Source organism: Eleginops maclovinus, chromosome 9 (genome assembly GCF_036324505.1).
Source record: "Eleginops maclovinus isolate JMC-PN-2008 ecotype Puerto Natales chromosome 9, JC_Emac_rtc_rv5, whole genome shotgun sequence".
NCBI lineage: Eukaryota > Metazoa > Chordata > Actinopteri > Perciformes > Eleginopidae > Eleginops > Eleginops maclovinus.
In genome coordinates, this window is record NC_086357.1 from 16808666 (window position 1) to 16836464 (window position 27799).

The window sequence follows — 27799 nt, forward strand, 5'->3', positions numbered from 1 at the left end:
CTTGCATTTTCAACCGGAAGCAGTTTTCATGTCAGAGGTTGAGCACATTGTTTTTGCTATGGCGGCACACTCTGTTTCACACTGAAGCGTAAATGAATATAGTTTTACTGCAATAAGACATATAGAGCCCACTTTAAACACACATCACCGCAGAAAGATATTGAGTGAGACTTCTCTGTGAAAAATACTGTTCAAGAACTTCCACATTTGAGGTAAGCGTGGGGATTTAGGTGTTGAACATGCTAAAGCTATCAGCTAGCCTAACTAACGATAACTCAGTTAACCCAGGCACCAACGTTGTTAAATTAAGGTCGAGTCAGATATTGTAAGTAACCAACAAATAGTTCAACTTTACATGTTAAGATGCAGTTAATATTCATGTTTCTCAAGAAGCGTTATCTAGTTTTATTAAACTCCGTCTTGCCATATTTGAATAGATTAAGACTAAAGCTCGAAACAAATGTGTCTTGTGTCAGGAAGGCAACTGGAAACACTCAACATTCTCTCTCACTTTCATGCTGTTTTCAATTGAAGCATCTTCATTGTGACATATATGATAGCAGGTTAATAACGAGCATCACGATACCTCTAATCAAAACATAAACATGCATTTTAAGACAGTTTGAGTTGTTATTGACCCACACATGTTGTTTTTTGCTATTTTCCTATCTTTTCATTGTGTATTTACCAGTTTACCGCTTCAGTCAGTTGTTGAGGTGTAACATGAGCCTGTAAACTTAAGTATTGTCCTTTGCTTAGTCTTTCTATCGCGATAGATCATTCTGTTGATGTATATATGACAAGCCATACATAATTTCGAAGAAAATGGCTTAGAAATGTGATGACTTTTTGGAACCTTTTGTTTTTGTATAATCAGTTTTCCACCCCATTAATGCATACAACATGGGCACTATCATAGCAGACCAAAGCTATCAGTTTTTTTAATTTAACAATTTTTCCACCCACACTAAACTGGACTAATGGCAATTGATGTTTCTTTTTCCAGGTTTGTAGAAGAGGGTAGAGATGGCTGGAATTCTGTTTGAGGATATCTTCGATGTAAAGGATATTGATCCAGATGGCATGAAGTTTGACAGAGGTGGGTGAAATCTCATTATGATTGAAGTTTGAAAAGGGTGAAAAGAATCCTACTATAATAACCTTGTGTTCGCTATTACTGTACTGGTTCAACTTATTCCTATAATTGTAAAATATTATATGATAAATATTGAATGAAGTCTGGCATATTTTAAGGAAAAGAAGCCCCAGATTTTTTTTTAGATGTGGAGATTTATATTGGAAAATAGGGACTCCGAATATTGGACTTTTTTAACTTACAGGCATCCTTTAAAACAATCCGATTGAATGGTACTTATGGCCATCAATAATTAATTGAGCTGCAATTATATACATTTTAGTTTGTTGTTGTTTTGCTTCGCTCCTTTGCTTTTAGTTGTGTCTACCTTTAAAATATTTCACCTTTTAAAAGCGTTTAACTATATTAACAATATGTTACTATTATTTATTTTGAATTATTTTACTTCAATTTTAAAGTAGAAAATGACCTTATGCAATGTCTACTTACCATTTTTTCCCCTACAGTATCTCGTCTGCATTGTGAGAGTGAATCTTTCAAGATGGACCTCATCTTGGATGTGAACATTCAAATCTATCCTGTGGATCTTGGTAAGAAGCAACCTTTGTGTTGTTGTGTATATTAATTTTAAAGGTCCACTATTATGCAAAATGCACTTTTTGATGTCTTTTATACATACATATGTGTCCCCGGTGTGTAAGGAGACTCACAAAGTGTCCGGTCATCCTCTCTTTTCCTCCTTACCCACTTTTCTAAAAACGGGGGTACAAACGAGCTGATCCAGATTTGCTGCTGATATGACTTCATAACCGAAATGTGGGCTGGCTTGACATTGAACTCCTGACAACGTCCCACCCACTTGACACGACTCAACCTATTGTCCGCAATATTTGCGAGCTGAATCGCCTCTGCAGCACCTCTGTGTATTCAGCAGGAAGTCTGCAGGAGGGACTTAGAGTTGTTGTATATATAATACATATAATGTCTCTGTTCTAGTGGTAAACACTGAGAAGTGTTTCAGAAATAACGTTTGATGTGGTTTGAACATAATATGGCGTTTAATCACTGCAGTGTTTAGCTGAGTTTCTCCGTTAGAAACTTCTCTCTTCAGACAGAGAGATCATGATGCTCCAAAGGGGCGTGGCCAGCTTCAGCTGAAACAAAGGGATAGGGGACATGCTAAAATCAAGGATCTGTTTGGTATTTTGAGCAAACCACATCAGAGACATGTTTTTTCCATATATTTGAGACCTATAATATATGCCATAAAAGAGCATAGAAGTCTAGGAGACCTTTTACGTAAAGATTGGAAGTCTAGTGATTGTTGATTTTGTTTCATGCTAAACAGATTTCGTATACAGTATACTCAGAACAATCCGTTATCTTCCCATGTGCAATCAGTGTAACGTGTTAACCTCCTACATATAAAGAAATCATTTTACTTTTCTACAAGGTGGTCACATAATTGTTTGGGTAACATCACTTGCAACTTCCTTTTTTAGTTTTTGCCTGCATTCTCCTGCGTACATGTGAGTAAGCAATGCTAAGCTAAACCGCTAAATATTTCTGTGTGAGAGGACACAGACACAAAGTAAAGGGATAAAGTACTGTGAATCATAATCCAGGTTGTGTAAATGACCAAAATAAACCCCCTTTGTTTGCATGTGTTTATTTCTTCAAGGTGACAAGTTCCGACTGGTCATTGGCAGCACATTATATGAAGATGGAACGCCAGATGACGGAGAGTACAATCCTCAGGATGACCGGCCTTCTAGGTAAGGCCTTTTTCTCTTCAAACATTGATGTTTCTAACAACAAATGGTTACTTTGTTCTTTCATGTTTTGAAGGATCTAACACCCATTTGTGTGTTCCCTGTCATGTACAGCGTGTATTGACAGATGCTCTTATTTGACTTTGTTTACATTTCCAGAGCGGACCAGTTTGATTATGTGATGTATGGGAAGGTTTACAAGATTGAGGGTGATGAGACTTCAACAGAAGCAGCCACACGCCTGTGAGTAATTTTACTTGCTTTAAGTGAAGTTTTGAAGTTAACTTTATAACTAATAAATATAAATGCTAATATCGTTACCTCTAAATAAAGAGGTTAGCATGCTAACAAGTAGCATTTATTTTGTATTGGGTCATCATTAATGCAGCATTTCTCATGTATGAATGACCACAGAAACTCTTTTTTATTAAGAATTCTACATTTTTCAGCTTAGAAATATTATTTAGTTAGACATATATTTTGCATTATAATTTTATAATTCTAAGAAAATTAGATGATATTGTTTTGGCTAACTTTAAAATGTATTTTGTTGTCTTGAATTAAGTTCCATGTGCTCCTTTTCTCAGATCTGCATATGTGTCTTACGGTGGCCTCCTCATGAGGCTGCAGGGAGATGCCAACAACCTTCACGGCTTTGAGGTGGACTCCCGGGTCTACCTTCTCATGAAGAAACTGGCCTTCTAAATCCCAGCTCTGCTCACTTAGTTAGCCTGTTCCCAATGCCACAGGCAACTTAATAATGAACTGCATAGTGAACGTGTTCATATTCTCAACGCTGGAGTATGCAAACATCACCCAAGAGCAGCTCACAGACATGGAGGCAATTTATTTAGTTATTGTAGTTACAAAATATCCCCTTCAAGGAGATGGACTACAGATTATTGATTGTGACACATACAAACTGCAACCTCTATCTGATGGTAAACTGTAAATAAAGATTTCTTTTATACTAAATGATTCCTAGATGGTCAGTCACCTTTTTTGAAATGACTATTTTCTATCTGTGCATATTTGTTCTTGTTTTCTTCCAACCAAAACATACCTTTGCAACTGTTGAGTTGACCTTAAAATGGTTTACTTGGTTTCATTTTGTTGCATTGTCACAAACGGTTTTAAAGTACTAGGTACTGTTGCTTTAATATTTCACACAGCTTTGGGAACCTTTTTATAACTGTACATTTTCAAATAACATGAAATATAAGCATACATTCATGCATGGTTTTGAAAAGTCCAGTAAATGAAGTACTGACATGTTTGGGAGATACGTCATATAGAATAGCTTAGCTTGATACACACTTGATTACACAGAGCAGTCTTCTCAGAAACAGGCTACCAGTTAAGAGACTAAAGCTCCTAATGACAGAGAGCAGTTGCTCCAGAGTGAGTGGAATTAGCTGAAATCAATGTCACAAAGGTTTACAATTAAACATCCGTTTGAGATCAATATTCTAAGACAGGGACTCCCAAAGTGGTTGCGCGAGCTGCCACTAGGGAGTGCACGAGATGAAACTGTAATGGTGGTCTGGTGTAAAAATATTACACAGTGTTGTTTTTTAAGTGGGATTTTTCCATAGGCTACAATAAAAAACAGGAACAATAAACATTTCCTTTGTAATCCCTTTTATTTTAAATCAAAAAACTATAATTTCTTAGTTTTTGATAGAACGTAGAAGAAGACAGCCGCTGTCCGGGCTAGGATATATGCGCGCCAACTCGTTTCATTCATTCTTTCAAATATGATTAACTGGCTGAAATCAGGGAAACTGTGAAGTGGAACATCTCATGACAAAGTTGTTAGTCATGAAGGAGGAGAGGGACCAAGAGAGAGTGAGGATTTGGAGAAAACAGACGGAGAGAATAGGAACGAATCCGAGTGAAGAAAATGAGCGGCAGTCAGGAAATGATTGATCCTCGTTTTTATTTATTTTATCTGTTTCTGATCCCATACTCTTTAATGTTGTGGATCGTTGCAATTTTTCTTTGTTGCATTATATTGAAACTTTGTTGATGTTGTTATCGTCATGCGTGTTCTGGTTATTTGCGCATGATTAAACATGAGTCTTTGAGAACCGCTGTTCCAAGACAATTTTCACAAGTGTCAGAGTCGCTGCAATTTATATTGGCCTTCAGTGCTAACGTGTGTGTGTCTGCTTTGCATACATGGTGACATGCACAATTAATTAGACCATTTGAAGTTCAGATATTGATTCACTCATCAGGTAAGTATTTAGATAATTCAATATTTGTTTTTCCCAGCTACCAGCAAGTCTTAGGCAATGGTTCTATATTTGCTTACATGGCAGCAAGCAAAAATGTGGACATTCAGGAGACAGAAGATTGAATTAAGGCTGAAGAAGAGGCTTCTGTGTGTGACACAAGCCTCCCAATGTCAGTGGTAATGATTGTCACAAGACAGGAGGGAACACTGCCTGTGATTCATATATTATTAATATATGCATGGAAGGCAGAATGTATGCTGTTGTATAAGCTTGTAGCCTACAAAAAAGAAAAGCAATGATTTAAAAAATAAATATTAAAGAAATACATTGTATAAGTACCACACAAAGTTGTAAAGGGACAGGCCAGTTGGACATATTCGATTTGAATAGTAAAATACGTGTTTTTGAAAGCCAGCAGCAATGATTTAGTACTGCAGCTGCCCAAATACTTAAAAACATTCAGAGTTTTTCCTCAGAATTCTCATGTCAGTGTAAAAGTGTCTGAAACATTATTTTTTTTACTATAATCTGTCCCAGATTTATTAAGGTATGTGTCTCTGACACACATCGCAATTTAGGTAGCCTGTGGTTATTTGTTCACATGCCCAACATTGGAAATGGTCATATTAAATCATCATACAACATTGTTTCCACTGGTGTCAGCACGTTTGATAAAACCCTCAATGTTCAGATTTTTACAATCTTGGTTTAGTAACTGCAACTGTAATCTGCATTAATTTGTAGGACAAGAGATAACCGAGTTTGCACATCAATTGAGCTATACTGGAGCAGGCTTGTACTCCCAGTCCCAAAACATGCTACCACAGATTTAATTGACTATTTTTAAAACGATTTCATTATAACATCTTGTGTTTAATATAAATTGGTCTGTTTTTGATTTATAAAGAAATAAATTGGGCAAAAAAATAAAAAATCTGTTTAATATTTATCTTAATTTGAAGGTGAAATGTGTTTTTCATTGTTTTGTGTCCATGTAGCCTGCACACAAAATCACTTAAATATACTCGCTGAACAGGAGCAGGTGCCTACAGCATAACTATAAAAAAAACAGTGCTTTTTTTGTCGAAATTGTATTATAATAATAAATAGTAATTCAGCTAAAAGCACCAATGAATCTGACACGTGTTGAATTAAATCGTAGATTGGGTTTTCCCTGCTTGGGACTGGTGTTTGTGAATCCACCGGAAGTGATGTAGTTTGGGTTAAACTGCGCAGGAGCATCGCAGCCGGGACGTTTGTTTGTTTGCAATGTCTGTAATGTTTGCACGTTGGGACTGGCGCTTCAAGCATTACGTGCTCAGGGAACAGGATCTTTGCACACTCCCTGTAGAGTGATTTAGAACAATACGCACTCTGATGTAAAGTGTTTGTCAAACTGGCCAGTGAGAGGCTCAGAGATTTACCCTCAGTCGGCTGTAATTGGAAGCACTGCACTCGGGATTATGTCAATTTTGGTGTTTTTTAGAGAGACTAGAATGAGTGTATCTTTAAGCATAACAATAATATTTTAGCAGCAAAACACGATGGATAATCGACGGAAGAAGAAGCTGACATTCTTCACCATTGGTCTCATATTTCTGCTTAGCGGTGTGGAATATGGTAAGTTCTGTTTTCTGTATTGTTGCAAGTTGCCTGCCTGTGTTCCAACACTGAACATTAGAATGGAACACTAAAATCTTACAGTGCAATCACCATGAAGTTTTCCAATAATCAACTAAATGAGTGAAGATTAGGCTACTATTCATAGTCACTCCATGTTTTTTGGTGGATCATGGTGTACTTGAACTTATTGGTTTGTATTTCTCCTATTGATGAGTTATTTTGACTGAACCACTACATGATTTGATCAGGGAAAGATTACTTAGGCAAGGTTTGGAGTAGTCAGAAGTTATACAAAGGATTGTAGTGTATCAGTTACTGAACTATTCCATTGTTTGGGTGTATGATTTAATTGACCTTTGTCATCATACTGGTTTTGTTACTTAGAAACCTATCATTAACTACAAAGTGTAATGAATAACAGCGATTCTCTTACCTGAATCAAACTGACCAATCTAATTTTACTAAAATATCGGGTGAGGTTGACACAAAGACCACCTTACAATGACAGACTCATTTATAATGCATACAAAGAACAGCAAATTCAACCACACCCTTTAAAAACTTTCCAAATAATTAAAGCACAGCTCTTTCGATAAGATTCAGAAAGATACCATTGAGTATGACTGTTATCTTACAATGCATTACAGTAAAAATGTTTTTTTTCATGGTCACTTACTGATGTTTTAAAAGCTGTGACATAAAGCAAGACTACAAAACAGATTACAAGACAATTAATGCAATCATTTCCTATCTGGATTTTCCAGAAAGCACACTGTATCATGTGTCTTCTGAACTAACAATTAAATTGGGACTGCATGGGTCAGCACTATTCTCTGTCTAGATCATTTATGATTATGCCGGAGGTATTGATAGGGTGAAATTGTTACTGCTGCTCTCTTGTCATTACAATCACTGAGATGCAAAAGATTTAAAGTTCACCAGAGAAATAAAACATACTGACATCTGTAACTTTCTTGTGTCACCCTCATCTCTCCAACTGCTCTGATAAATTTCACCATAGAGCTCATAGGAGTCACAAGTTTGCAATAAACATTGTTAAGATGTCTCGTAAATGCAGACCAACAGAGCTACAGAGTAGGCCTAATTATGACTCAGCATCACTGATTAAGGCAGTTTAACAGAAGTGGAAAACATTGTTCACTTTCCATGTTATGTTTTTAAATCAGACACTGTGATTTCCAGATACATCAGATACAAACTTTTCCTTGTGTCTCCCCAGCTGTAATACTGCCCACTATATGGAGGTACTTGCAGACTTTAGAAGCAGCACCTTACTTTCTGGGTTTGGCGCTGTCAGCATTCAGCTTGAGCGGCCTCCTGACAGGACCCCTGTTTGGCCACTGGTCCGACAAAACACGGACCACTAAGAAGATCATCTTGTTTGCCAATGTTTTTGAGATAATCGGTGAGTCCACTTATTTTATTGTATTCCCACCGCTACTACCTTGAAAAAGTTCATTTATTTTAATTTTTTTGGTTCTAATGTGCAGTATGCACATTTTTCTTCTTCTTTCTGCTCCTAAGGTAATTTCATGTACTTCATGGGATATTCCAAATGGCTCTTACTGTCAAGCAGACTTGTGGCAGGTGAGTCTGCTCAAAGTGACACTGTGACTTATTATCCATTTAAAATGTGTCAAGCTAGTAAGATAGACCTGTCAAGCCAGAGTAGCTCTAACAGCTACATTATGTAAAGGTATACAGTACGTTTGATCCTGTATATATTATGATGCATCATCATTTTAGGTTTTTCATGTATGGATTATGTATTTTCCTCAGGCATCGGAACAGGTGCTGGTTCATCTATCTTTGGCTTCCTGACCAGAAGCACCGCCCCTGAGGACCGCGCCACTGCTTTTGCTGCGGTCATGGCATGTCGACAAGCTGGCCTTCTGATTGGTCAGTGCTACTCAATGCTTTCTGGTTGCATATTCAAGTGGCCAGTAGTGGCTATGCAGTTTTATTTTAATAGCTTAAGAATGTAGGCAACATAAAGATGCATGTTTATAAATGGGACAAAGGGCCACCAGTCCTAGAAGTCCCAGTTTGATGATTGCTTTGGAATAGGCTGTGGCGCTGTGGGATAGTGCACTGATCTTCGTATCAGAAGAGTGCTGGTTCTAGTCCTACTGCATTCAGGATGTCTTTGTGTCCCTGGGCAAGACACTTTATCAAAAACTGCTTCTCTTGGGATTGCCCACAGTACTGAATGTATGTAAGTGTCTAATTAGTAACATGTAATGTAATGTTTTACACAAATCAATTTTACACATATTGAAGTAGGCCGGTGAAGCCTGCTGCTTCAATTAAGAGTCCCATGTCCTGAAAAACAGTGAAGACTCATGTTTGTTCTAATGTTTGGGTGTGACATGATGTGGTGTGTACACCATGACAAATTCTTTGTATGTCTTAACCTACAGTACTTGGCAATAAACCTGTTTCTGATTCTAATTTCTGATTTCTGACATAATGCGTGTTTAACCTTGTTTTTGACAGGTCCAGCATTTAACATCTTCCTGAGGTTGTGTGATTTCAACCTGGGTCCTTTTGTGGTCAATAAATATACTGCACCAGGGGTAAGGGTCCAAAATATGTTATTATAACTCTGCAACACTTCCTTTTGCCCCCTCAAAGAGAAGTTGTAACGCTGTTCTTCCAACATCTGCAGCTCTTCATGTGCCTGCTGTGGACTCTCATTCAACTGGCGGTGATCTTCATGTACTGGGACCTACCACATCTGGAGAAAGAGAAGGCCAACGACAGATTGAGAGGCCAGAGCAAGGATGAGGAGAACAAGCAAGGGCTTATGGAAGAGGAAAATGATGAGGAAAAGCCACTAATGGGGTCCCAGGAGCTAGGGGGGTCCTACGGCTCAGCCGTGGCATCCAACACAGCCAGGTCCGACACTTCTGCTGCCTCAAATGCCACGCTGAATCATATCTCGCCACCTCTCTCTCCAGTGCCACCGGAATCCCATGAGTCTTCCATCCCCTCTAAGACCTCTAGCATATCTCGAGGTGGGTGATTGACAGTGTGTCTGTCTCTCAGGGGTTCTTAGAAATCTTGAAAAACATATTCTCTAAATGTAAGGTCTTTCACCCTCTCTGTAGAGTTCCTGAGAGAAGAGGTGGTTGTGCTGCTGGCTGCTCAGTTCATCACTCTCTTCAATCAGACAGCGCTTGAGGTACAGTAAAGTGCATACAGACAGTGACACTCGTATCCACAGATATTAGATATTAAGTGTTTGAACAAAAAAGTTATCTTTATGTTTCTTAAGGTAGGGATAACTTTAATAAAACTAGTTGAGTAATCCACCTGCTTTCAAGATATTAATCTTTGTTTATGAATAATTAAGGAGCAAATGAAACCTGGAGCTGGCAGATATTTCTACTCAGAAGATAATATTATAAAGACAAAATGACTTCCCTATCTCAGGATTTATGCACTGAGCAAACGTCTCCATACATTCTCAGACCATGGTGACCCCGATGACCCAGAAGTACTTTGGCTATGGGGAGCTGGAGAACAGCGTGATGTACTGTCTCTGCGGTGTGGAGGTGATCGCTGGCTTCCTGTTTGTGCGGTGGCTGAGCCAGCGTGTTACTGAGCGAGTTGTCCTGGCCATCGGTCTGACGATCTGCAACATCTCTGGTGTCTGGTGCTTAATCTTCCTGGCAAACCCACTAGGTCAGACTGCATTGAAGAAACAGCTTACTATTAATTATTATTGTAAACACAGGTCAACTGGAACTGATCCCTCCAACATTTAGTTTAATACTGCATTATTTACTGATGAGGCCTGTTTACTGAAGAACGTTTACTTATTTATATGAATCATTTTTTAGATATAACACTCTTACAATTCTCAGGATATAACACAGATCTAAATTATATTACACAATCAGACATATTAAATGCCCCATTAAAATGTGGCTGTATCATGCCTATTCACTCAGTGTTCTGTTTTTTTCTGAAGGTGGTTTCCCATGGCAGCTGACTGAATTCGTCATTGGAGTGTTTCTGCAGGTTTTGGGTTTGCCATTTGTAGCTGTGGCTCAGGTTTCCCTCTTTTCCAAAGTAACTTCTGAGAAAACACAAGGTGAGAAACTGCACCATCTAGTGGAACATATCAAGCATTGCGTATTGGAAAATACGTTCTGCACCTTGCATCGTTTGGTGGGTCAATGACTGTTAGGTTGATTCTCTGTGTATTACAGGTTTCAGTCAGGGCGTGCGTCGCTCAGTGGGGGGTCTTGCTACCATCCTGGGTCCTCTGTGGGCTGGTGGCCTCACAGACAACATGTATATCATGATGGGGGTGATGATGGCACTGTTGGCACTGCTTACGGTATGTAAAAAAAAACCTCAAAGTTGTAATATGTGGTTGTGTGAAGGAGATTATGGCTGCAAGGGATTTGGTGTGTTCTTGCTACCATGTGAGGGCTAATCCAGACATACACATTTCTACAATAGTTTACTAACAAAGTCTTTTTGAGTATATGGTGTGTTCCAACTGCATTGCATTTGTATTTTGAAAACACAAGAAATGCCAGAATGCATACTACATTAGCAAGATTTTTCCTGCTTTTCTGCTTTTCAGAATGAGGAGATTTAATCTAATTGGAACCTTAAAAGCTACTAGGGCTGGATAGTGTAGCCCAATACTTTTGTGGTTTGCCACGTGGCTGTAGGAATATATAGCAATTACTTATGATTTACCCTAATTCTTCATGTAGACGAGACACAGCACTTGCAATGGTTAAAAAGATTTTTGTAAATGTGGGTCTCCTTTCTGTTGAAGGAAAAAATAGCAAAGAGGGTGTGTTTTGCATTTGAGAATACAATGAGAATAAATAAGAAACAAACAAACCACAGTAAAATGGTTTACAGTTAGGAGCAGGAGATGCAAGTTGACATCTTGTAGCCAACAGCTCCTCTTCAGGAACAAAGAAGCTTAACACATTGCTTGTAATGCCTATACACTGTAGGCGAACCACGGCCCAATAACAAAATGTTTCCACTATCATTAAGAAAGAACTAAGTAAAACCTGAATCTGTTTGAGAAGAACTTGGTGTAGGTGCTTTTAAACCAGGAGGACAAAAGGAATGCAACTTTCACTTTAAATTTGCTCTACCAGGAGGCTTCTTTGACAGCCTCATTTTTTTCAGTCTTTCATTATTTTTCATTGTAAAGGACAGGCTATTTCTTGTCTGACGGCCGAAGCATCAGTCAATTTTCAGGATTCACTTTGCAACTGAGAAGCGAAAAGTGCGTTGTGCCAACATTAATTATTTGCTCAGAATTTTCGTGTTTATTCTAATGTATTTTGTCAGATGTATAAGGAAATCCTACAGTGATTTCTAATTGGATGTTATTACTGTGATCTTAAAAAAATAATAACCAAAGAAGGAAATCCAACAATTGTTTTGCCACTCCGAGCTTCCTTGCTTTACAGTTTCTCCCTTTTTCTTCCTTTTGTGTTTTTGTTTTAAATCAAATCTATTATAATTAAATATTTTGCTTTTTACAGATTATGCTGGCTTTCTCATACGACCGGATGCTTGCACCTGCTGTCGAGGAGCAAGTGGATGACCCGGACAACTGTGGCTAAACCAGCAGAAGGCTGATGGGATAAACTTGGATATAAAAGGTAGCTTTTTATAGATTTTATTAAAAGAGACATTGCATTACATAGATTTATCCAAAGTGACTTATAATGAGAGTTGAATGGTATTAATGCAAGACTATTTTCGTTATTGCATGCATACGTAATATGAGGTAAATTGATGTATTTTATGATATTGTTTTGCAATGCGTATGTAACTCTTATCAGATGGCAGCATTGTCTACCACCTATCACCGTGCATTTCTTTCCTTTCTGCCTGTGTAAAGTGGGAGATTCCCTTTCCTGCACCTAGCGGTCCATCCACAGTTTCACTTTCTGCTCTGGGACCATCACGCAGGGTGACAACACACACACACCTCATCATCTCCTGAGGGCTTACCTTACACTTGGACTTTGCGTACAGAGGCTGATCAGAGCACTGATATGGTGCATGTATACATTTCCCATGGAAATATGGAGTCCTGCTGACACAGTGTGTGCAAGCTTTGGATTAAATTGGTTTCCGTCATTTTGTGTTCTGCATTGAAGTACCATCCACATTTGATTCATCACATATTCTGCTATCAATGAACATGCCAAGTGGTAAGCTGATGTAGTTGTCTTTGAGCAGCAGGAGTGTAAATGAGCTGTTTAGTCTTAATACTTGTTCTCCTCAAAAATATATATATATATATTGTGTTTATTGGGTTTTTCAACAGCAGTCATTTTAACAAAGCAGGTATCACAAGTGGGTAAAAAAATATTCACTTAAATAGATATGGTAACAATTTAAATACTGCTTAACACCAGGGCAAACAAAATCCCACATAGACCGAAGACAAACAGACATACAAAAATAAAAAACCGGCAGCTAAAACAAAAATGTCAGTAATAAACAATACATGTCAGTACGGCAGAATCTCCTCCCCGCGACAAGCCGTCCCTCAAAAATATTAACCAGTTTACAGGTATAAAATCAGGATTTATTGTATTCTTAAGTAAAATGTACAACATTAAGAACAAGACCTTACTTTGCCAATACATCCAAAGGATTTCAACATTCAATATAATTAAAATCCAATCCATCTACATCTGATATAAAGAAGCTTTCTCCTTCAACAGAGAAATATTTACAAAAACTATTATTTTTATTTTTAAATTAAATTTGTGTGTTTTTGGAAATTAATACTTTGAGACTTGCCTCTACTATTAAAGCAATATGTTTGGTCACTAGATAAAATAACTACTAACACAAAATAATAAATGAATGTGTTGAAACGGTTTCCCTTGGTGATGGAAATGCTGATTAAATGGCATTTGAAACATTACTTCAAATACCAGTAATTTAATTTCTGAAGGAAACAGTAAATACCATGGATTTCTGCCGAACCCTGATTAAAGGTTGTTAATTAAAGTTTCTAATATTTCTACTGTGAGGCCGGTTAAAGGATGAAATAAGTTTTGTGCTTTGGAAAAAACAGCAGTACCATTATGTAACACCAGTGGGAGCTCTTAGTCTACTGAAGTGTATACCTGTTGTTGCTGCTGAGCCGTAATGCTCTGATCGCAGTCGGTACGATAACTCCATAAGGTGCACAAATACACATTTAGGGAAACACAGCTGTGGTGGGAGTGTTGTTGTAGAAAACAGCCTTTCGCGGTTTTAGGTGGCAGTACAGAAAACACACACTAATAAATCAAATAATATTTTTCACATGGCTTTACATGTTTTGGTGTGCACCACCTTTATAATTTGTTCAGGTTTTGTTTTCACGATCAGTTGTATGAATGATGAGACATTTTATTTATTATTTATTATAATATTTATTTGATATTTTATGAGCCCCTATGAACAACTTTTCCTATGTATTCATTTCCTCTACAAGAAAAATAAATATTCACTATACTCTATTGGCTTTTGTTTAGTCATTCTCTACAGGGAAGTGAGTGCATGTGCAGAGTAAAACACGTTCCAATATAATTATAATTGAATCAAACATTTAAAAAATAGTTTAACAAATTCTTAATTGTATGCCTTTTTTGTTTGATAGTTACATATCATCAACTTAAAGGCCTTAAATACAACATGTATACATATTTAGAGCATATTGTTACATTATGACAACCACACAAATGTTGCCTATCTTAACTTAAAATATTGTAAAAAGAATACCAACTTTTTCCTGTTTTCAATAGCAGTATTAGAAGAGTTATTTGTAAAATATATAAATATGCTGTGACAGGGCTATGCATTCATAAAATACATGTAAAACATTGTTTTACGTGTACTTTGCAAGGTTATTGTATTACTGACTTATATTACATTATAAAATGTTATAGAAAACAAACATAAACACATTATTTAAAATAAAATGTTGGATATATGCCATCTTCTTAAATTGTGATTTAAAAAATAAAATTGCTTTAAAAAAAAAGAGATACATGTTTTAGTTTAATATAAAAATTAACAACTTAATATTTAAGAACATCTCATTTATTGTTTCATTTGTTAAGGACCAACAACAAAACATTCAACAGAAATATTTAATGACGCTTTAATCAGGGTTATTTCAGAGCTTACACCTGCAGTCAAAATTCAACATATTTTGTTTTAAATGACCAAATATAATTATATTTCTATTATTAAATGGAAAAAATAGTACCAATGAAAATTATATTAAAATAAAATGACAAAAATACCCATTTCAAATTTGATAAGAAATAGACAACCAAAGTCGTAACAGTTGGATCATGTCACAAAATTGATTTTCCCAATACACAAAGTTGCATGCACCACTATATTTAATTTCAATTGAGTAGAATCATTTTATATAGAAAATGTCATTTTTAAGCAATTAAATAGGATTTTAGTTTATATACAAGTCTATAAATGTTTATGTACCTAAAATAAAATATTCTATATCAAAATATTATTTATCTTTATTTATTTTGTGCTCATGATTTCGAGGATTCAGAACAAATTAAACATTTAAAATGTTTGTGATGTTTAGAATTACAAAATGTTTCTGAATTGTTAGTTAGATATGGCATGCGGCGTTATCTAGAACTGTCAGAAATGTTATTAAACTTTGTGTTAATGATAAATTAACCTTATATATAAGATTCATATTTAGAAAAAAATCATAGTTGATAAAAAGGAATTTAATATCGTAGACCTTCTTAGTTTTCAGATGATTTTTAGACCAAAAACATGTTTATCGAAAGTGAAACCCAGCACATTTCAAAACCTGGATTTGTTAACACAGTGTTAATAGGTAAGGACCAGGCCCCATTGGGGGTCGCTGTGACCTCGCCGACAGAGCCAGAAACTGGTGGAGCTGGGGTCTTTCTCACCTGTGACGTAGTGCCGTCTGCCTGCTGACGCCATGGCGATGGGGTGTGGCCTCAGACTTGAACTCTATTTGAACCTGTTTTTGTGTTGGGTGGGGCTGGCTCAGAAATGTTACGACACAGGGCCAGTAACAGATATTTTGGGGCTTCAGAATTTTTTTGATGAAACTGTGCCCCCACCACCACCACCCATCACACACAGACACACACAGCCTATAGCGGTACTCTGACCGAACAACGACCCTGCGTATCAGGGTCAGAAGTGCAGAACACGTCGTGTGTCATATCAGCAGTAGTTGTCGGGGTAAGTTTGGTAAGCTCACTCCTCCTCCTTCCCTGCCAAATGTTACTAGGCATATACAGCCAAATTCAAAGATGATAATAGACGTGAACTTTTGATGAACTGTGTTTTTCCTTGATAAGAGTGCAGAGAGGGCAGATGGAGTTCACTGGGTCTTATATTTATTTTTTTCCCCCAATCTCATTCCCCAGGCTTGATCACTGATTGACCCGCACAAACTGGGTTGGGTTAGTGTAAAGATGAGCTTGGATGATGCAGTGCAACACTGGGCGCTCGTTGAATATTGCAGCTCAGCCGAACACATATTTTATTAGTGGAAGTGTGGACAAAGTCACACCGCAGCATCAGCAACCACTTTTATTACACATCTTTTTTTGTTGCACTTTACACAACATTCTCTCTGTTCAAGGGACAACTTAGAAGTTCAAGAATAACACCTCTAACTTGGTCATTATAAGACTTTCATGATGCTGGTCGAGATGGGTAATAAATGGATAGGTGTGCTCCCAAGCCTGAACTTCGAAGCTTTTGTGCTGCCACATGTATGAAATATTTAGTTTGTTCAATGGTGTCAGGGATTCTTCTTTTTTGCGAAAAACCAGCTCGAGCCACAGTCAAATCAAAATGGTGGCACAGACAGAAACCTGTGAAAGGCTGTGAGTGTCCCTGTGTAGGTAGCACTTGACTCTTGTGTTATTAATACATGTGCCACTCCGAAGAGGTGCTACATCTGGAAAGCAAGATGGTTATGGGGAAAAGTAGAGTGCTTGAGTTGGGATATAACGGGTGAAAAGGGACGGCTGGGACAGGAAATTATCCATAACAAAAGGTAAAATACAATCCGATACCAAAATAAGACTTTTACTTCATTTTCTGTAGTTGAAAAGGTCATCTTGAGAATGTAGTGGTTTGTTTTCTATAAAAAATGGAAGTTCAACAGACCTCCTTTTCGGTCACCCAAGGATGTGTATTTTTTCTCCATGATTCCTGTCAGGTTGTGTAATGCTTCTTTTTCTGTCTGGATGAATAATTAAGCAAAGCCTATGGTCAGGGAACCCTAGGCTGTGTTGCTCAGGCTAGCCAGCTGCTATTATAGCGTTCTGTTTGGCCAAATGTGGCATGCTTCAGTGATCTTCAGCGCTGGAGGTTTCCTCTCACAAAGTTTTCCACATCTCTTTGATCTTTAAACCTCATATACTTACTCTGGATTAGTTATTCTGATGGTCTCTTTGACAGTTGACTTTTTGCTAGTTTTGTTACAAGTTTTGACCCTTGTGTTTAATTAGAGTAAAGCAGCACATGAGGGATAAAAGGAAACTTAAGTCACATTTGACACCTTTTCAAACTCTTTACTTTGGACATTTTTTTTATTCTGTGAAAGGAATACTAATGTCTTCTCGTCATTGTAGCGCTATTTTCATGTCCTACATTTCTATGATGCGTCTCAGTGAATCTTCAATTCCTCTTGTAATAAAATTAGTTACATAGGGTTTGAAGAAAGAGATGTTCTAAACTTGTATAATAAGTTTGTTGAGGTAAAGATTGGTGAATGGTGAAAATACGTTTTATATGTTACAGCAAAACATACATTTTGTCTAGCAGTATTTCAATGGATCTAGTTAGGAAACTAGCATTTAATAATTGGAAAACAGGGTTTATCTCTTATTCAAGGTTAAATAATTCATCTGCCAGCCTGCTTCCAGGAGATTTCTATGTACTCTAGTACACTCCCATCTCCCAATTTCATGACAGACCTCCTGTGTCTCTGCTTTAATTGTGTTCTCACAATTAAACACCCGGCATCACCCACCCAAGCAGCTACGATGTGCCTTCAGCCTCATCCGTTCCCTTTGCTCCACGAACAGCGATTACTAGCCCATCTGTATCACCAGAGCTAGGCCACGCTAAGCCGATGGGAGCCCTGCTCAGCAAGGCACCGCCGCAATTGTTAACCCTGATTAACTTGATGTGGCGTTCAGTAGTGGGAACAGTGTGAAAATCAAGCCAGTGCCGTGACCCAGTGCCCTGCCACTGAACCGAGAGGGAATCGGGCAACCTCAGGGAGGGTGGATGAGAACGGGAGCCAGGAAAAAAGAAAGAAGGAATGAAAACAGAGAAAACAAAAGACAGAGAGATGGTTGAGAGATTAAGGCAGCATTAAGGATTGCAGAGAAGGAACAGATATATGCACATAAATATCTTTCTCTGTTTTACTTCAAGCTGGGTGTCACTTCAATATAGACTCCAGCAATAAAACATAAACCATTATGGCTTTCAGTGCCCCCACAATGGGCTTCTGTGGAACAGAGGACATCACTGATTCAGTTGTAATTACTACCATGAGATTATCATTGCACAGAGAACACGATCTAGACCTTAGCTAGATCATAAAGATCATATGTGTGCGTATGATCTGTAGTATATGTATGATCATATCATAGTTTAAATATCGGTACACATACAGTAGACTAGGCAAACACAGTTCTTTTTTCTCTATAAATTAAGATTTTATTCATGTCATGTCCCCAAGGCACACCATATACTTCCACTTGTTCTGCTTTGTTTTGTAACATGATAAGAAATTCAAATGCAGCTTTTTCATGTAAAAGAACATAATTCTCATGGCTGACTTACTTATTCTGGCATATTGGTATAAGCAGCATTAAATAATAAAAAAAAAATGTCGGATAACATTTGATTTTTTTTTAAAGAGCATGGACTCGATGTGACACTAGTGATTAAATCAGTGCTGTGCCATGGATAATTCTGCACTATGTGCTTTCAGCATGGCCTTTGTATGATTCCGCACTGATGAGCCTGAAATTGTTACGTTTTACACAACATGCATTTGCAAAGCTAGTTTTGTAGAAATGCGTCACTACCAATGACTCAATCTGAAAGGTCAAGCTAGAACAAATGTCAACAGTTTTACCAACTTTAATATTTGGTATAAGTTGGCATGAAACCATCAAACATTTTGCTTAACAGGATTGTAGGTTGTGTGTTGAATTTCCAGCCAAATGTGTATATATAAGCTAATGTGTTGATACAAAAAACATGCCCATTTCTCAGCACTTTGGTTGAAAGGCATTATATGTGTTTTTTTTTTTGTATTCCTAAATCCAGTTAAGGGCTAAGGAAGACATTTATTTAATGTATTAATCTCTCAATTTAAGTTTAAAATGAAATGCATTTACAGGCCTATTTTGCTACATAAGGAAAAATGGTGGTTGCAAGCAAATACTGATGATAATAATAGGAATGTGCTAAACACAGCAATTTGTTTAAGTACACCCGCATCTCCAGAGTAATACGACAGAACGACTTATAGACATTTTCTCCCTGATTACTCCCTGTTGCTATGCATTAACCATTCGATGAAGCATAAGATTATTACTGACACTGAGAGGGACAAATCCTTTATAAATTATTGAGGGTGACATGTGTACCAGCCTCCCAAAGAAATGACACCTTCAAAACTAAACACTCTATTATAGCTAATACGGTAGGAATTCCTTTTCACCATTTCTATTTAAAAATGAAATGCCCAATTTGAAGAAATCCAGTTTAGGTTATTCAATAAACCCTAAATGAGACTTTGCCGGATTTCACTTTGAAGCTGTATTATATTTAATCATGTTGCAATTTAACAGATATTAAGGAATGTTTTATCTGTGTTTGCTTGAATAATTAAATGAAAGCTATAAATATTATATGAGCTAAAAGAAAAAAAGTATGCTCTAGAGTTAACTTATTTATGTGTATCTGTGTTGGGATATAGTTTTGTTATGTATTAGAAATCTTTGGCAAAATAAAACCTTTGTGCACATAGATGACACCCCCAAACCAATGCAGAGATAATAACATGTTGAACCCTGTAACAGCCCCGGCGGGCCCCTCCCTCTCCTGGATCCTGGTCATTTCTCCTTTGACCTAATAATTAAGCTGCTCTCGGCATTATGGGTTGAGAAGCAGCTTTGCCACCGCAGTGACAAATCTCTCTCAACTAAACCATTGCTCGCCACCGTCTTTCTTGCAATGCATGGATGCTTCCTAGCTCCATCGTTGAAATCCCAAGCCTTTTATCATCTCACTGAGAAAGTAATCCTTTGTTTGGAATTTGTGTGATTAAGTAAAAAAAAAAACAGCCAAGTGCAGGGCATCTTTCATAAGCCGACCCTTTTTGATGTTGTGTTATACATGTGAGACATTTTAATAAGGAGATATTGAAGTTGTGACCACACTGTTGTGCTATATCAGCACCCTGTATCTACTTAAAGTCATTCAATTTGAGTAAAGGCAAAAAAAGTAATGAGGAAGAAACATGAAAGGAGCTGGTGGTTAATAGCCATGTCAGCCTTAAAGACAGTTCTATATGTTTTAACCGATTTAAATCAAATTAAATATCCCCTGTTCATCCAATTATTTTGCAAACAATGCTTAAGTGCTTAATATTTGTATTTTGCCTTAATGACAGCCTTTGATCTGCATTCAATTCCATATGGCATGAAAATCAGTTGGAGACACTTAAAACTTGCTTAAATTGTATAATTCATTGCATTCAATGATACAAAAAAACCTTTAACATAAGGGGTTATTGCAGTTAAAGTGTAGATTGTTTAGAAAAGTCTCGAGTGTTTTTCAGTACGAGGACAAAATTGACAAGATCTGAAAGTAAAAATAATCAGGGTCTTTAAATAATCATTACAGAAAAAAAATGTAGAAACACTTTTATTAGAAAAAAACAATTATTAAATGGACCTTGCAAAATCCTATAGCTTATTCTCAAAACACATTTAGTTATATTTTTAGAAAAAGTGAATTCTAAGCATGACTAATTGCTTTTTGAAAATCTGAATATAGTGGAAATTTTTACTGAATATCCACAAAAGTCCAAGGATAATTTGGAACATGTATTCATGTAAATGGTTGTTGAATATATATAGTGTATATATAGTATGTATTTTATCTCCAAATATATAATAAGCAAAACTTATTTTTATCCAGGACTACATATCCTTTAGATGTGCTAGAAAATTACTACTTCAAAATCAATATTTGTTATATTTACAAAATTAAGATTTTTAATCTGGGGAAAAAATATGAATGAATATGAATACCTGTTTTATTATTATTATTATTATTATTATTATTATTATTATTATTATTATTAATAAAATATTATAAGGTGTTTTGGAATTTTTTAATTTCAATTTAAATCCAGAAGAAAATTAGTGAGGCTTAAAATAAACAAGCTTCCAAAATAAAAAATAAAAAATCATAACTACATAACTATTTGAACAAGAGTAGAGATACACCATGATATTTTTCAAAGAAAACGGTCAAAATATGACATTGAAAAATGATTTAATAAAAGCCTTTATTGGGGGAAGTATCTTGTGAATGTCACAGCTTTCTCATTCTGGGGCAGTAAGGACTTTTTCATCTTGTATGGTCAGGTGACAACATTTGTAGTTTCATGTCTTCAGAGAAAAACTAAAACATTTTATTTTTTTTTAAAAGGCTTACCATTTTAGACTCATTGAGCATTAAAACTGCAATGTATTTCATTAGATTAAAAAGAATAAACCCCAACTAACTACAAGAATAAACTAAGACCTGGCTGTATCATGGAATAACATATTACAGAGCCATCAGCTTCCACCTTGAATCGACGTGTATTTGTTCATTTATTGTGAGCTCTTCTTCATGTGCATCTCCAACTCGTTAAGCTTATGTTGCAGGGCCAGAGGACAGATCCATTGACCTTTAAGTGTGATCTCACACTGAGCCCAAAAACAAAACAGTCAAGAGCATCCTTCCCCAAATACAACCAATCTTTTGTGAAGATCGGGGCAGCTTTTGGTTTGGGGGTTTTTCAGCCTGTTCTGGGTTATCTGAGTTGGACATTAAGAGAAACAGACAGGCAGGTGGGAGAGGAGGGAGAGAATGTGTGAGGCAGCAGGGACGCTGCAGGAATCTCGCAGAAAGGCGATTCGTGGGACATGCTAGCATTACCAAGCAGTGACCCAAGATTAAACGTGGTGGACAGTAGCAGTTTGATTTGATCGCGCAGTGCTGTGTTGTTAAATCGCTCATTAAATCCAATTAGCGGGAGGTAAAGGGAGACAGGATGGAGGGTGTGTGGGAGGCAGGAGGGCCCTAGTTTTGCTGCTTCTAAGGAATATTGCATGCCAAACTGAGCAGGTGACAAATCCCCAGCTCTGAACTCCTGACCTAGCCATGGGACTCCTCACTTCTTCACAGCCTCTCACCCTCTCCTCGCCCTGTTCTGTCTCAGCTGCCCACTTGCCGCTCTCACCTGCGACCTCTCTTGTCTTTGTGCTGCTACAATGAGGTGTGAGGGTGCTCGACATCCTGCGACATGTCAAAGAGGAATCAGTCTCACCAGACTTATATGCAAAATACAGTCATGCCAATTAATGTCCCAACAAATTACAGAAAACTACAGCCTGAGTGTTGCTCTCATGTGGCGAGACACATGAGCAGTCACACCAGACCAGTGCCAAGACAAATTGCAACACAATTACACAGCATAACAACACCCTACTGTGGCCTCTCAGTGACCTCTCCTTATTCTTAACAAATATAAGTAAAGTGTGGACTATTGCCCGATCCAAGATTGAATACAGTTCACCTCACTCTCCATTTCACTTCCTTCCTAACTTAATCTTTTCCCCCAGTTTTCACGGTTTATAAAGTTTATGTCTCCATAACAGTGCAATGATTTGAATATCAAACAAACAAGGACGGATTATGAGAGTCTGTGTAAGTGTAGTCATTCTCATGAACTCCCATTTGGTTTGGTGATCTGTGATTTCATTCTTGTTTACTTCGCAGACTGTCACAACACTGTTGCTCTAATGCAAGTTGTTTTTCCACCCCTTGTCCCAGTGTTTGTCCTTTATCTGTGATCCATGCGTCACCACTGTGTAGCCTGCCACTTTTAATCCAAATCATCTGCACTTTTCTCAAAGGTATACTACCCTAATCCTAAAACCTCAGCTTAAAAAGATAATAATAATAATAATAATAATAATAATAATAATAATAATAATACATTGTATTTCTATTGCACACTTTAAAAAGAACATTATCTCAAGGTGCTTCACAATGCTATGAGGGAGAAAAATAAAACAAACTAAAATGAAATAAAAAGTTGTCTAAGGAATATTAGATATTACAGACATATTTAATAAAATACATAAGAAATCAAACTAGGGAGCTGAGTTTTAAAAAGATTAACGAAAAAAGGTTAAGAGCATAAAAGGTTAAAATATAAAATAAAGGACAGTCAGTAAAACACGTTGAGGAACAGGTGGGTCTTGAGGGTTTTCTTAAAGACCGAGAGGCATGCAGAGGTCCTTAAGTCTTCTGGAAGCTGATTCCACGGACGAGGACCGAGACAGGAGAAAGCACGGTCTCCCATGCTGGCCAGTTTTGCCCGGGGAACAGCTAATAGATGGATGCTGGATGACCTCAGGGTGCGTGATGTTTGTGAATGTTTTTTAATAAGCAAGTCCTGTAGGTAGGTGGGGGCTCTGTGGTCAATGGCTTTGTAAACCATGATGAGGACTTTGTAGTTGATCCGGTGGGTTACAGGGTGATAGATACTATATTTATATACCTGCTTGTATAACTGTATTTATCATTGTTAAGGGGTTATAGTGATATCATTTGGTGCAAGTGCGATTTGTGCATGTCCAGCAGATTGTTTTTGAAGAGAAGTTTAAGGGTGTAAAGGTCCGTAAATTATGTAAAAGTTAGTGTTAATTGTTAGTTGTTCAACCATCCTATCATTTGAAAGTCGTTTGATGCTCCACAGATTATCTACATGATGTTTTGAACCATAACTACCTTCATTGCAAAATTATTATGAGAAAATGTGTATGTATTTCCTGATATTTTTTGGCCTAAAACATTTCACATTTGAGTTTGTACTTTCTAAAAAATATTGGTTTTGATCCATTATGTAAACTGCGCTTAAGGTTTTAAATTCATAGGAAATATAATACTCAGGAAATAAATTACCTATATATACACTTGCATAATAAAATATAATCTTTTACTATAAAAAAAAAGAGTTCAGCTATAAAGGGTATATTAATATATGTGCATTTGTATTTAGTGAATGTGTATTAAATCAGTAAAGCTCCTTGCATTGGACATTAGAGAAATTGTCCACTGTGCCACAAATCCCCTTTCACTATATCAATGCATAGGCTACTTAATAATGGCAAGGTCTAAACTGTGATCACAATATCAAAAAACCATCACACGGTATGTCAACACATTTTATTAAATACTTTCCTCATAGGCACAACGGGCCTGAGGTGAAGCTTTGAGATAATTTAGTGTATTCTTTGGAGAGCCTTTTTAATTAGATTATGTTTATAATATCCCTGAGAAAATCGGTTTCTGCCAAACACATGTAACACTTTCTTCTTGAGCATTGTAAATATTTAATGGCAAATTCCGCTTTTCTAATCAAGCAGAGTGAAAGCCACGCTGCAGCACAAACTGAGGCTGAGGTGAACTCAGCTGAGGTTAGGCCACTAATAAAGCATTATGAGTTTCAGGGTTTCCATTAGAAGCATGCAAGTTACATTTTGGGACAAAAGTAAGGTTGGGACAATATATCATCACAGAATTCATATCTGAAGTAGCATTGCTGCAAAGTATTTCTCATGAAGTGTATCATTACGTTTTAGAATCCAATGGCAAGATTTAGTCTGATTAGGGCCACTTGTAAAAAATGTTTTGGGATGTGAAAAAAATAAAAATAAAATGTTGTGAGAAAAAAGTCAGAATTCTGATTTTAATCTCAGAATTCATCATGTTGATTTTGTCCTTTGGATTGTTTGGCTAAACTAAAGTAGGTAGAACAGGTACTTACATTTTTAATGTATGAACTCGTCATTTATTATATGAAATGATCAACATTTTCTTACTGCTTTAATCACTTACAGATAGTACAGCATGATTTAAATATTGATAATTCGGTGGTAATGAGGTCGAATTATAATGGCCCAAACCCGCGGTAACATTACTACAGTACTGAGAGGGGGTTACTGGGCAAATGATGGGTAGCTAGCAAACATTAATTATCAAGTAACTTCCATTCTACTTTGACCACTTACCTCTAAACTGCTGTTACAGGCAAAATAGTTTGCAGTAATGACAGCTAAAAAGGTCCAGCCATATGTTTTTCCTGAACACCGATATATTTGCCCAGGTGTGTTTGGGTGCGGAGCCCCAATAACTAGCAGGCAGGTGAGTCAGGGCCGGAAAGAAAGAAAGAAAAAATGTAAAAAATAAATATTTGTAAAGTTTTAACGATGTTTTAAACTACACCTACATTACGTGATAGCGCCAGCTAAAATCATGCCCAGGGCAGCACAATGGTCAGGGCCGGGACTGAGGTGAGTGGTAGACGTCAGGCTCTCCGCTAGTTGCCTTGATAAACATACTTAATTCAATCTCTACAGAAACATGAAAACCACCAGGCTGTTGGTCTTGCTTAGTTGTCACTGTTCCAACAAGCATCAACTCGTGTTTCGACAAACTAAACCCATTATTTACAGAATTACATGGGGGGAAAAAATCTGCGACCAGCATTTATTTTTACGACTTCATATCATGTTAACTGTATTTAATAAATAAACATCATGTTACCTCTGAACGCAGACTGTTGGTCCACATGGTTCTCATTTTTCCTGACTTTCTTTTATTTTTAATATACTGTTTTTTTATAATGCCTTAGTTTTTCGTGTGTGTGTTTATCATAGACTGTAAAACATTCACTATTGGATTTGCCGTCTGCTCTCATGTATCTTCTTATCTTTAGACATTTACAGGTTACTCCTTGCTCTGTATGCAGATTATATGAGGCTCTTATATCTTTTTTTGTAAATTTTTATGGCCTCAGGAGCTGCTTTGGTTATCTGTCCCTTAGGTCAGACTGAATTACTGCTGGTAGAAATGTTCTTAAGCTCTCTTGCCTCTTACAAGAGCCTAAAGAAAACCCCAAAAAAACATAAAGTTGTAATGTCTCTGAACTGACACTAAAAAATCTGACTGTATATTTGATATTTTATTGGTGAACCACCTATGAGCCTGCTGATTTAACAGGAATAGTATGTCTAACTGTGACATTTATATACAATAACTTAGTTTGTTATTACCTCGTCTTTAACTGTGATTTTGTCATATGTTTTCCACATTGTATATTTACATATTTAGCATTCTCCACAGGTATGTTTGAATGCACTTTTGAATTTCAGAGATGCAGCATCACTTTTCTAACATAAATAATTGTGAACATTTCAAAACAAACAAACAGCAACTAAAAAGTTAGTTGTAGTTTCTAATTGGTAAAATCATGCTTACATTTTAATTCATAGTCATATATATTTTTTTGTGCTTCTCTACAGACACGTATTCAACATGTAATAACACGGAATTAAAGGGAAGTTTTTAATTTAAAATGTTATGGCAAGATGTATTTTACTGTTACATTTTTGTAATTTTATTGTAAATTCACATACATCGGACACGTAGTTTCTAATATCATTTTAATCTTGTGCGTCTTACAAACTAGTCATAAACAATGTAATATACATATGGTAGTGAATGAATGCACAAGATGTAATTACCCACATATACAATCATTTTTGTTTTTTTTTGTCGTTGTCTTTATCCTATCCGCATTTGTTACGTAAATATTGGTTCAATTTTACAAAGCGTCTCAATATCCTGAAAAAAGATGACAACTGTGCTGCTGTGCTGTGTTTGAGACAGTACTGTAAGTATCATCTGACTGTGTTCTCATTTAACTGTAGTTTTGAAAACCAAGACCAGCAACCCAAAAGTCAAGTGTTCCCACCCGAATCCGACGGCCCCAAACAGAGCAGTCTGTCTCCACTGTCATCTCACTGGGTGGCTATAAGGTTTTGAGAGGCTCTTCAGTTATGATACTTTCAGAAAAGGTGTTGTTAAGGGTTTACACATTTATTTCACTTCATGGCATCAATGCTTCAGTAACTGTTAATGTAAAAACAGGGAGCAAAGACTTTAAGTGCCACACAGCGAATGAACTATTCACCCAGAGTTTTTCGCCAACAGCCGTTAGACTGTCTTCTGTAAATGCGGAACAGAGACTAAGGCAGTTTGCAGAGGTCTTGGATCAGCTGGCAGCAAGTTCAGGGTGGAAGTTGTGACTTACAGTATCTACTGGAGGAATGGAGACTGACTTTGCAGTGCCTTTTATGGATGACTTGGTGCCCTAGTTACATTGGGATATGCCTCTCTCTGCGCTCTCTGAGAAAGTCCTCAAGGCCTCTAAAGTCACAATACTGTAAAAGCCAGCAGAGCCGCTCTAACCTTTTCCTGACCTCTGCCATTCTGCTCTCTGTTTACTATTTGATACTCAGGCAAACAGACAGTCATAACACTTGACAAACTCCTCTTCATATTTAACATCACAATTGAAGCAGAGAGTTGGCTCGATGGGATTTCTCAGCATATTCAGCATACTGTCTTGCCTTCGTATAAGGATGGCTGAGGGGAACAGTTGAAATGTCTCAGTCAATCCCTCAAAAAAGCAGATACATCTTTTCTAACAGGCTCTTTGTCCGAGAGTGGATGACACATTTGACACTGATGTATCATGTCTCAGTAGTTCAGACTGGGAAGGCGGCCTGCCGGCTTGATGCAGCACAGGCAGCAAGCCAACAAAAGGTAGACGAGAAGGGTCGGGGGGGTTTAAA

The 27799-nt window shown here is 37.0% G+C and overlaps 2 protein-coding genes across 3 annotated transcripts; both read left to right on the top strand.

Moving 5' to 3' along the window:
• The first annotated feature begins 1 nt into the window (after position 1).
• Positions 2-3846, top strand: polr2h (RNA polymerase II, I and III subunit H). The gene is made up of 6 exons (XM_063891515.1): positions 2-212; positions 1007-1099; positions 1603-1686; positions 2778-2871; positions 3028-3111; positions 3456-3846. Exons 2-6 carry the CDS (start codon positions 1027-1029, stop codon positions 3571-3573), a joined length of 453 nt encoding a protein of 150 aa, XP_063747585.1. The 5' UTR covers positions 2-212; positions 1007-1026; the 3' UTR covers positions 3574-3846.
• A 2505-nt stretch (positions 3847-6351) lies between these two features.
• mfsd8l1 (major facilitator superfamily domain containing 8-like 1) lies at positions 6352-14269 on the top strand. Of its 2 annotated transcripts, XM_063892347.1 has the most exons (12): positions 6352-6728; positions 7972-8157; positions 8277-8339; positions 8532-8651; positions 9249-9328; positions 9421-9769; positions 9863-9936; positions 10226-10439; positions 10729-10851; positions 10970-11100; positions 12284-12403; positions 12646-14269. In XM_063892347.1, the coding sequence occupies exons 1-11, from the start codon at positions 6653-6655 to the stop codon at positions 12362-12364; spliced, it is 1497 nt and encodes a 498-aa protein (XP_063748417.1). In that variant the 5' UTR covers positions 6352-6652; the 3' UTR covers positions 12365-12403; positions 12646-14269. The 2 variants fall into 2 exon arrangements, with proteins under 2 accessions (XP_063748417.1, XP_063748418.1); XM_063892348.1 differs by lacking the exons at positions 12284-12403; positions 12646-14269 and having other exon boundaries at positions 10948-11088.
• The last annotated feature ends 13530 nt before the right edge of the window (positions 14270-27799 follow it).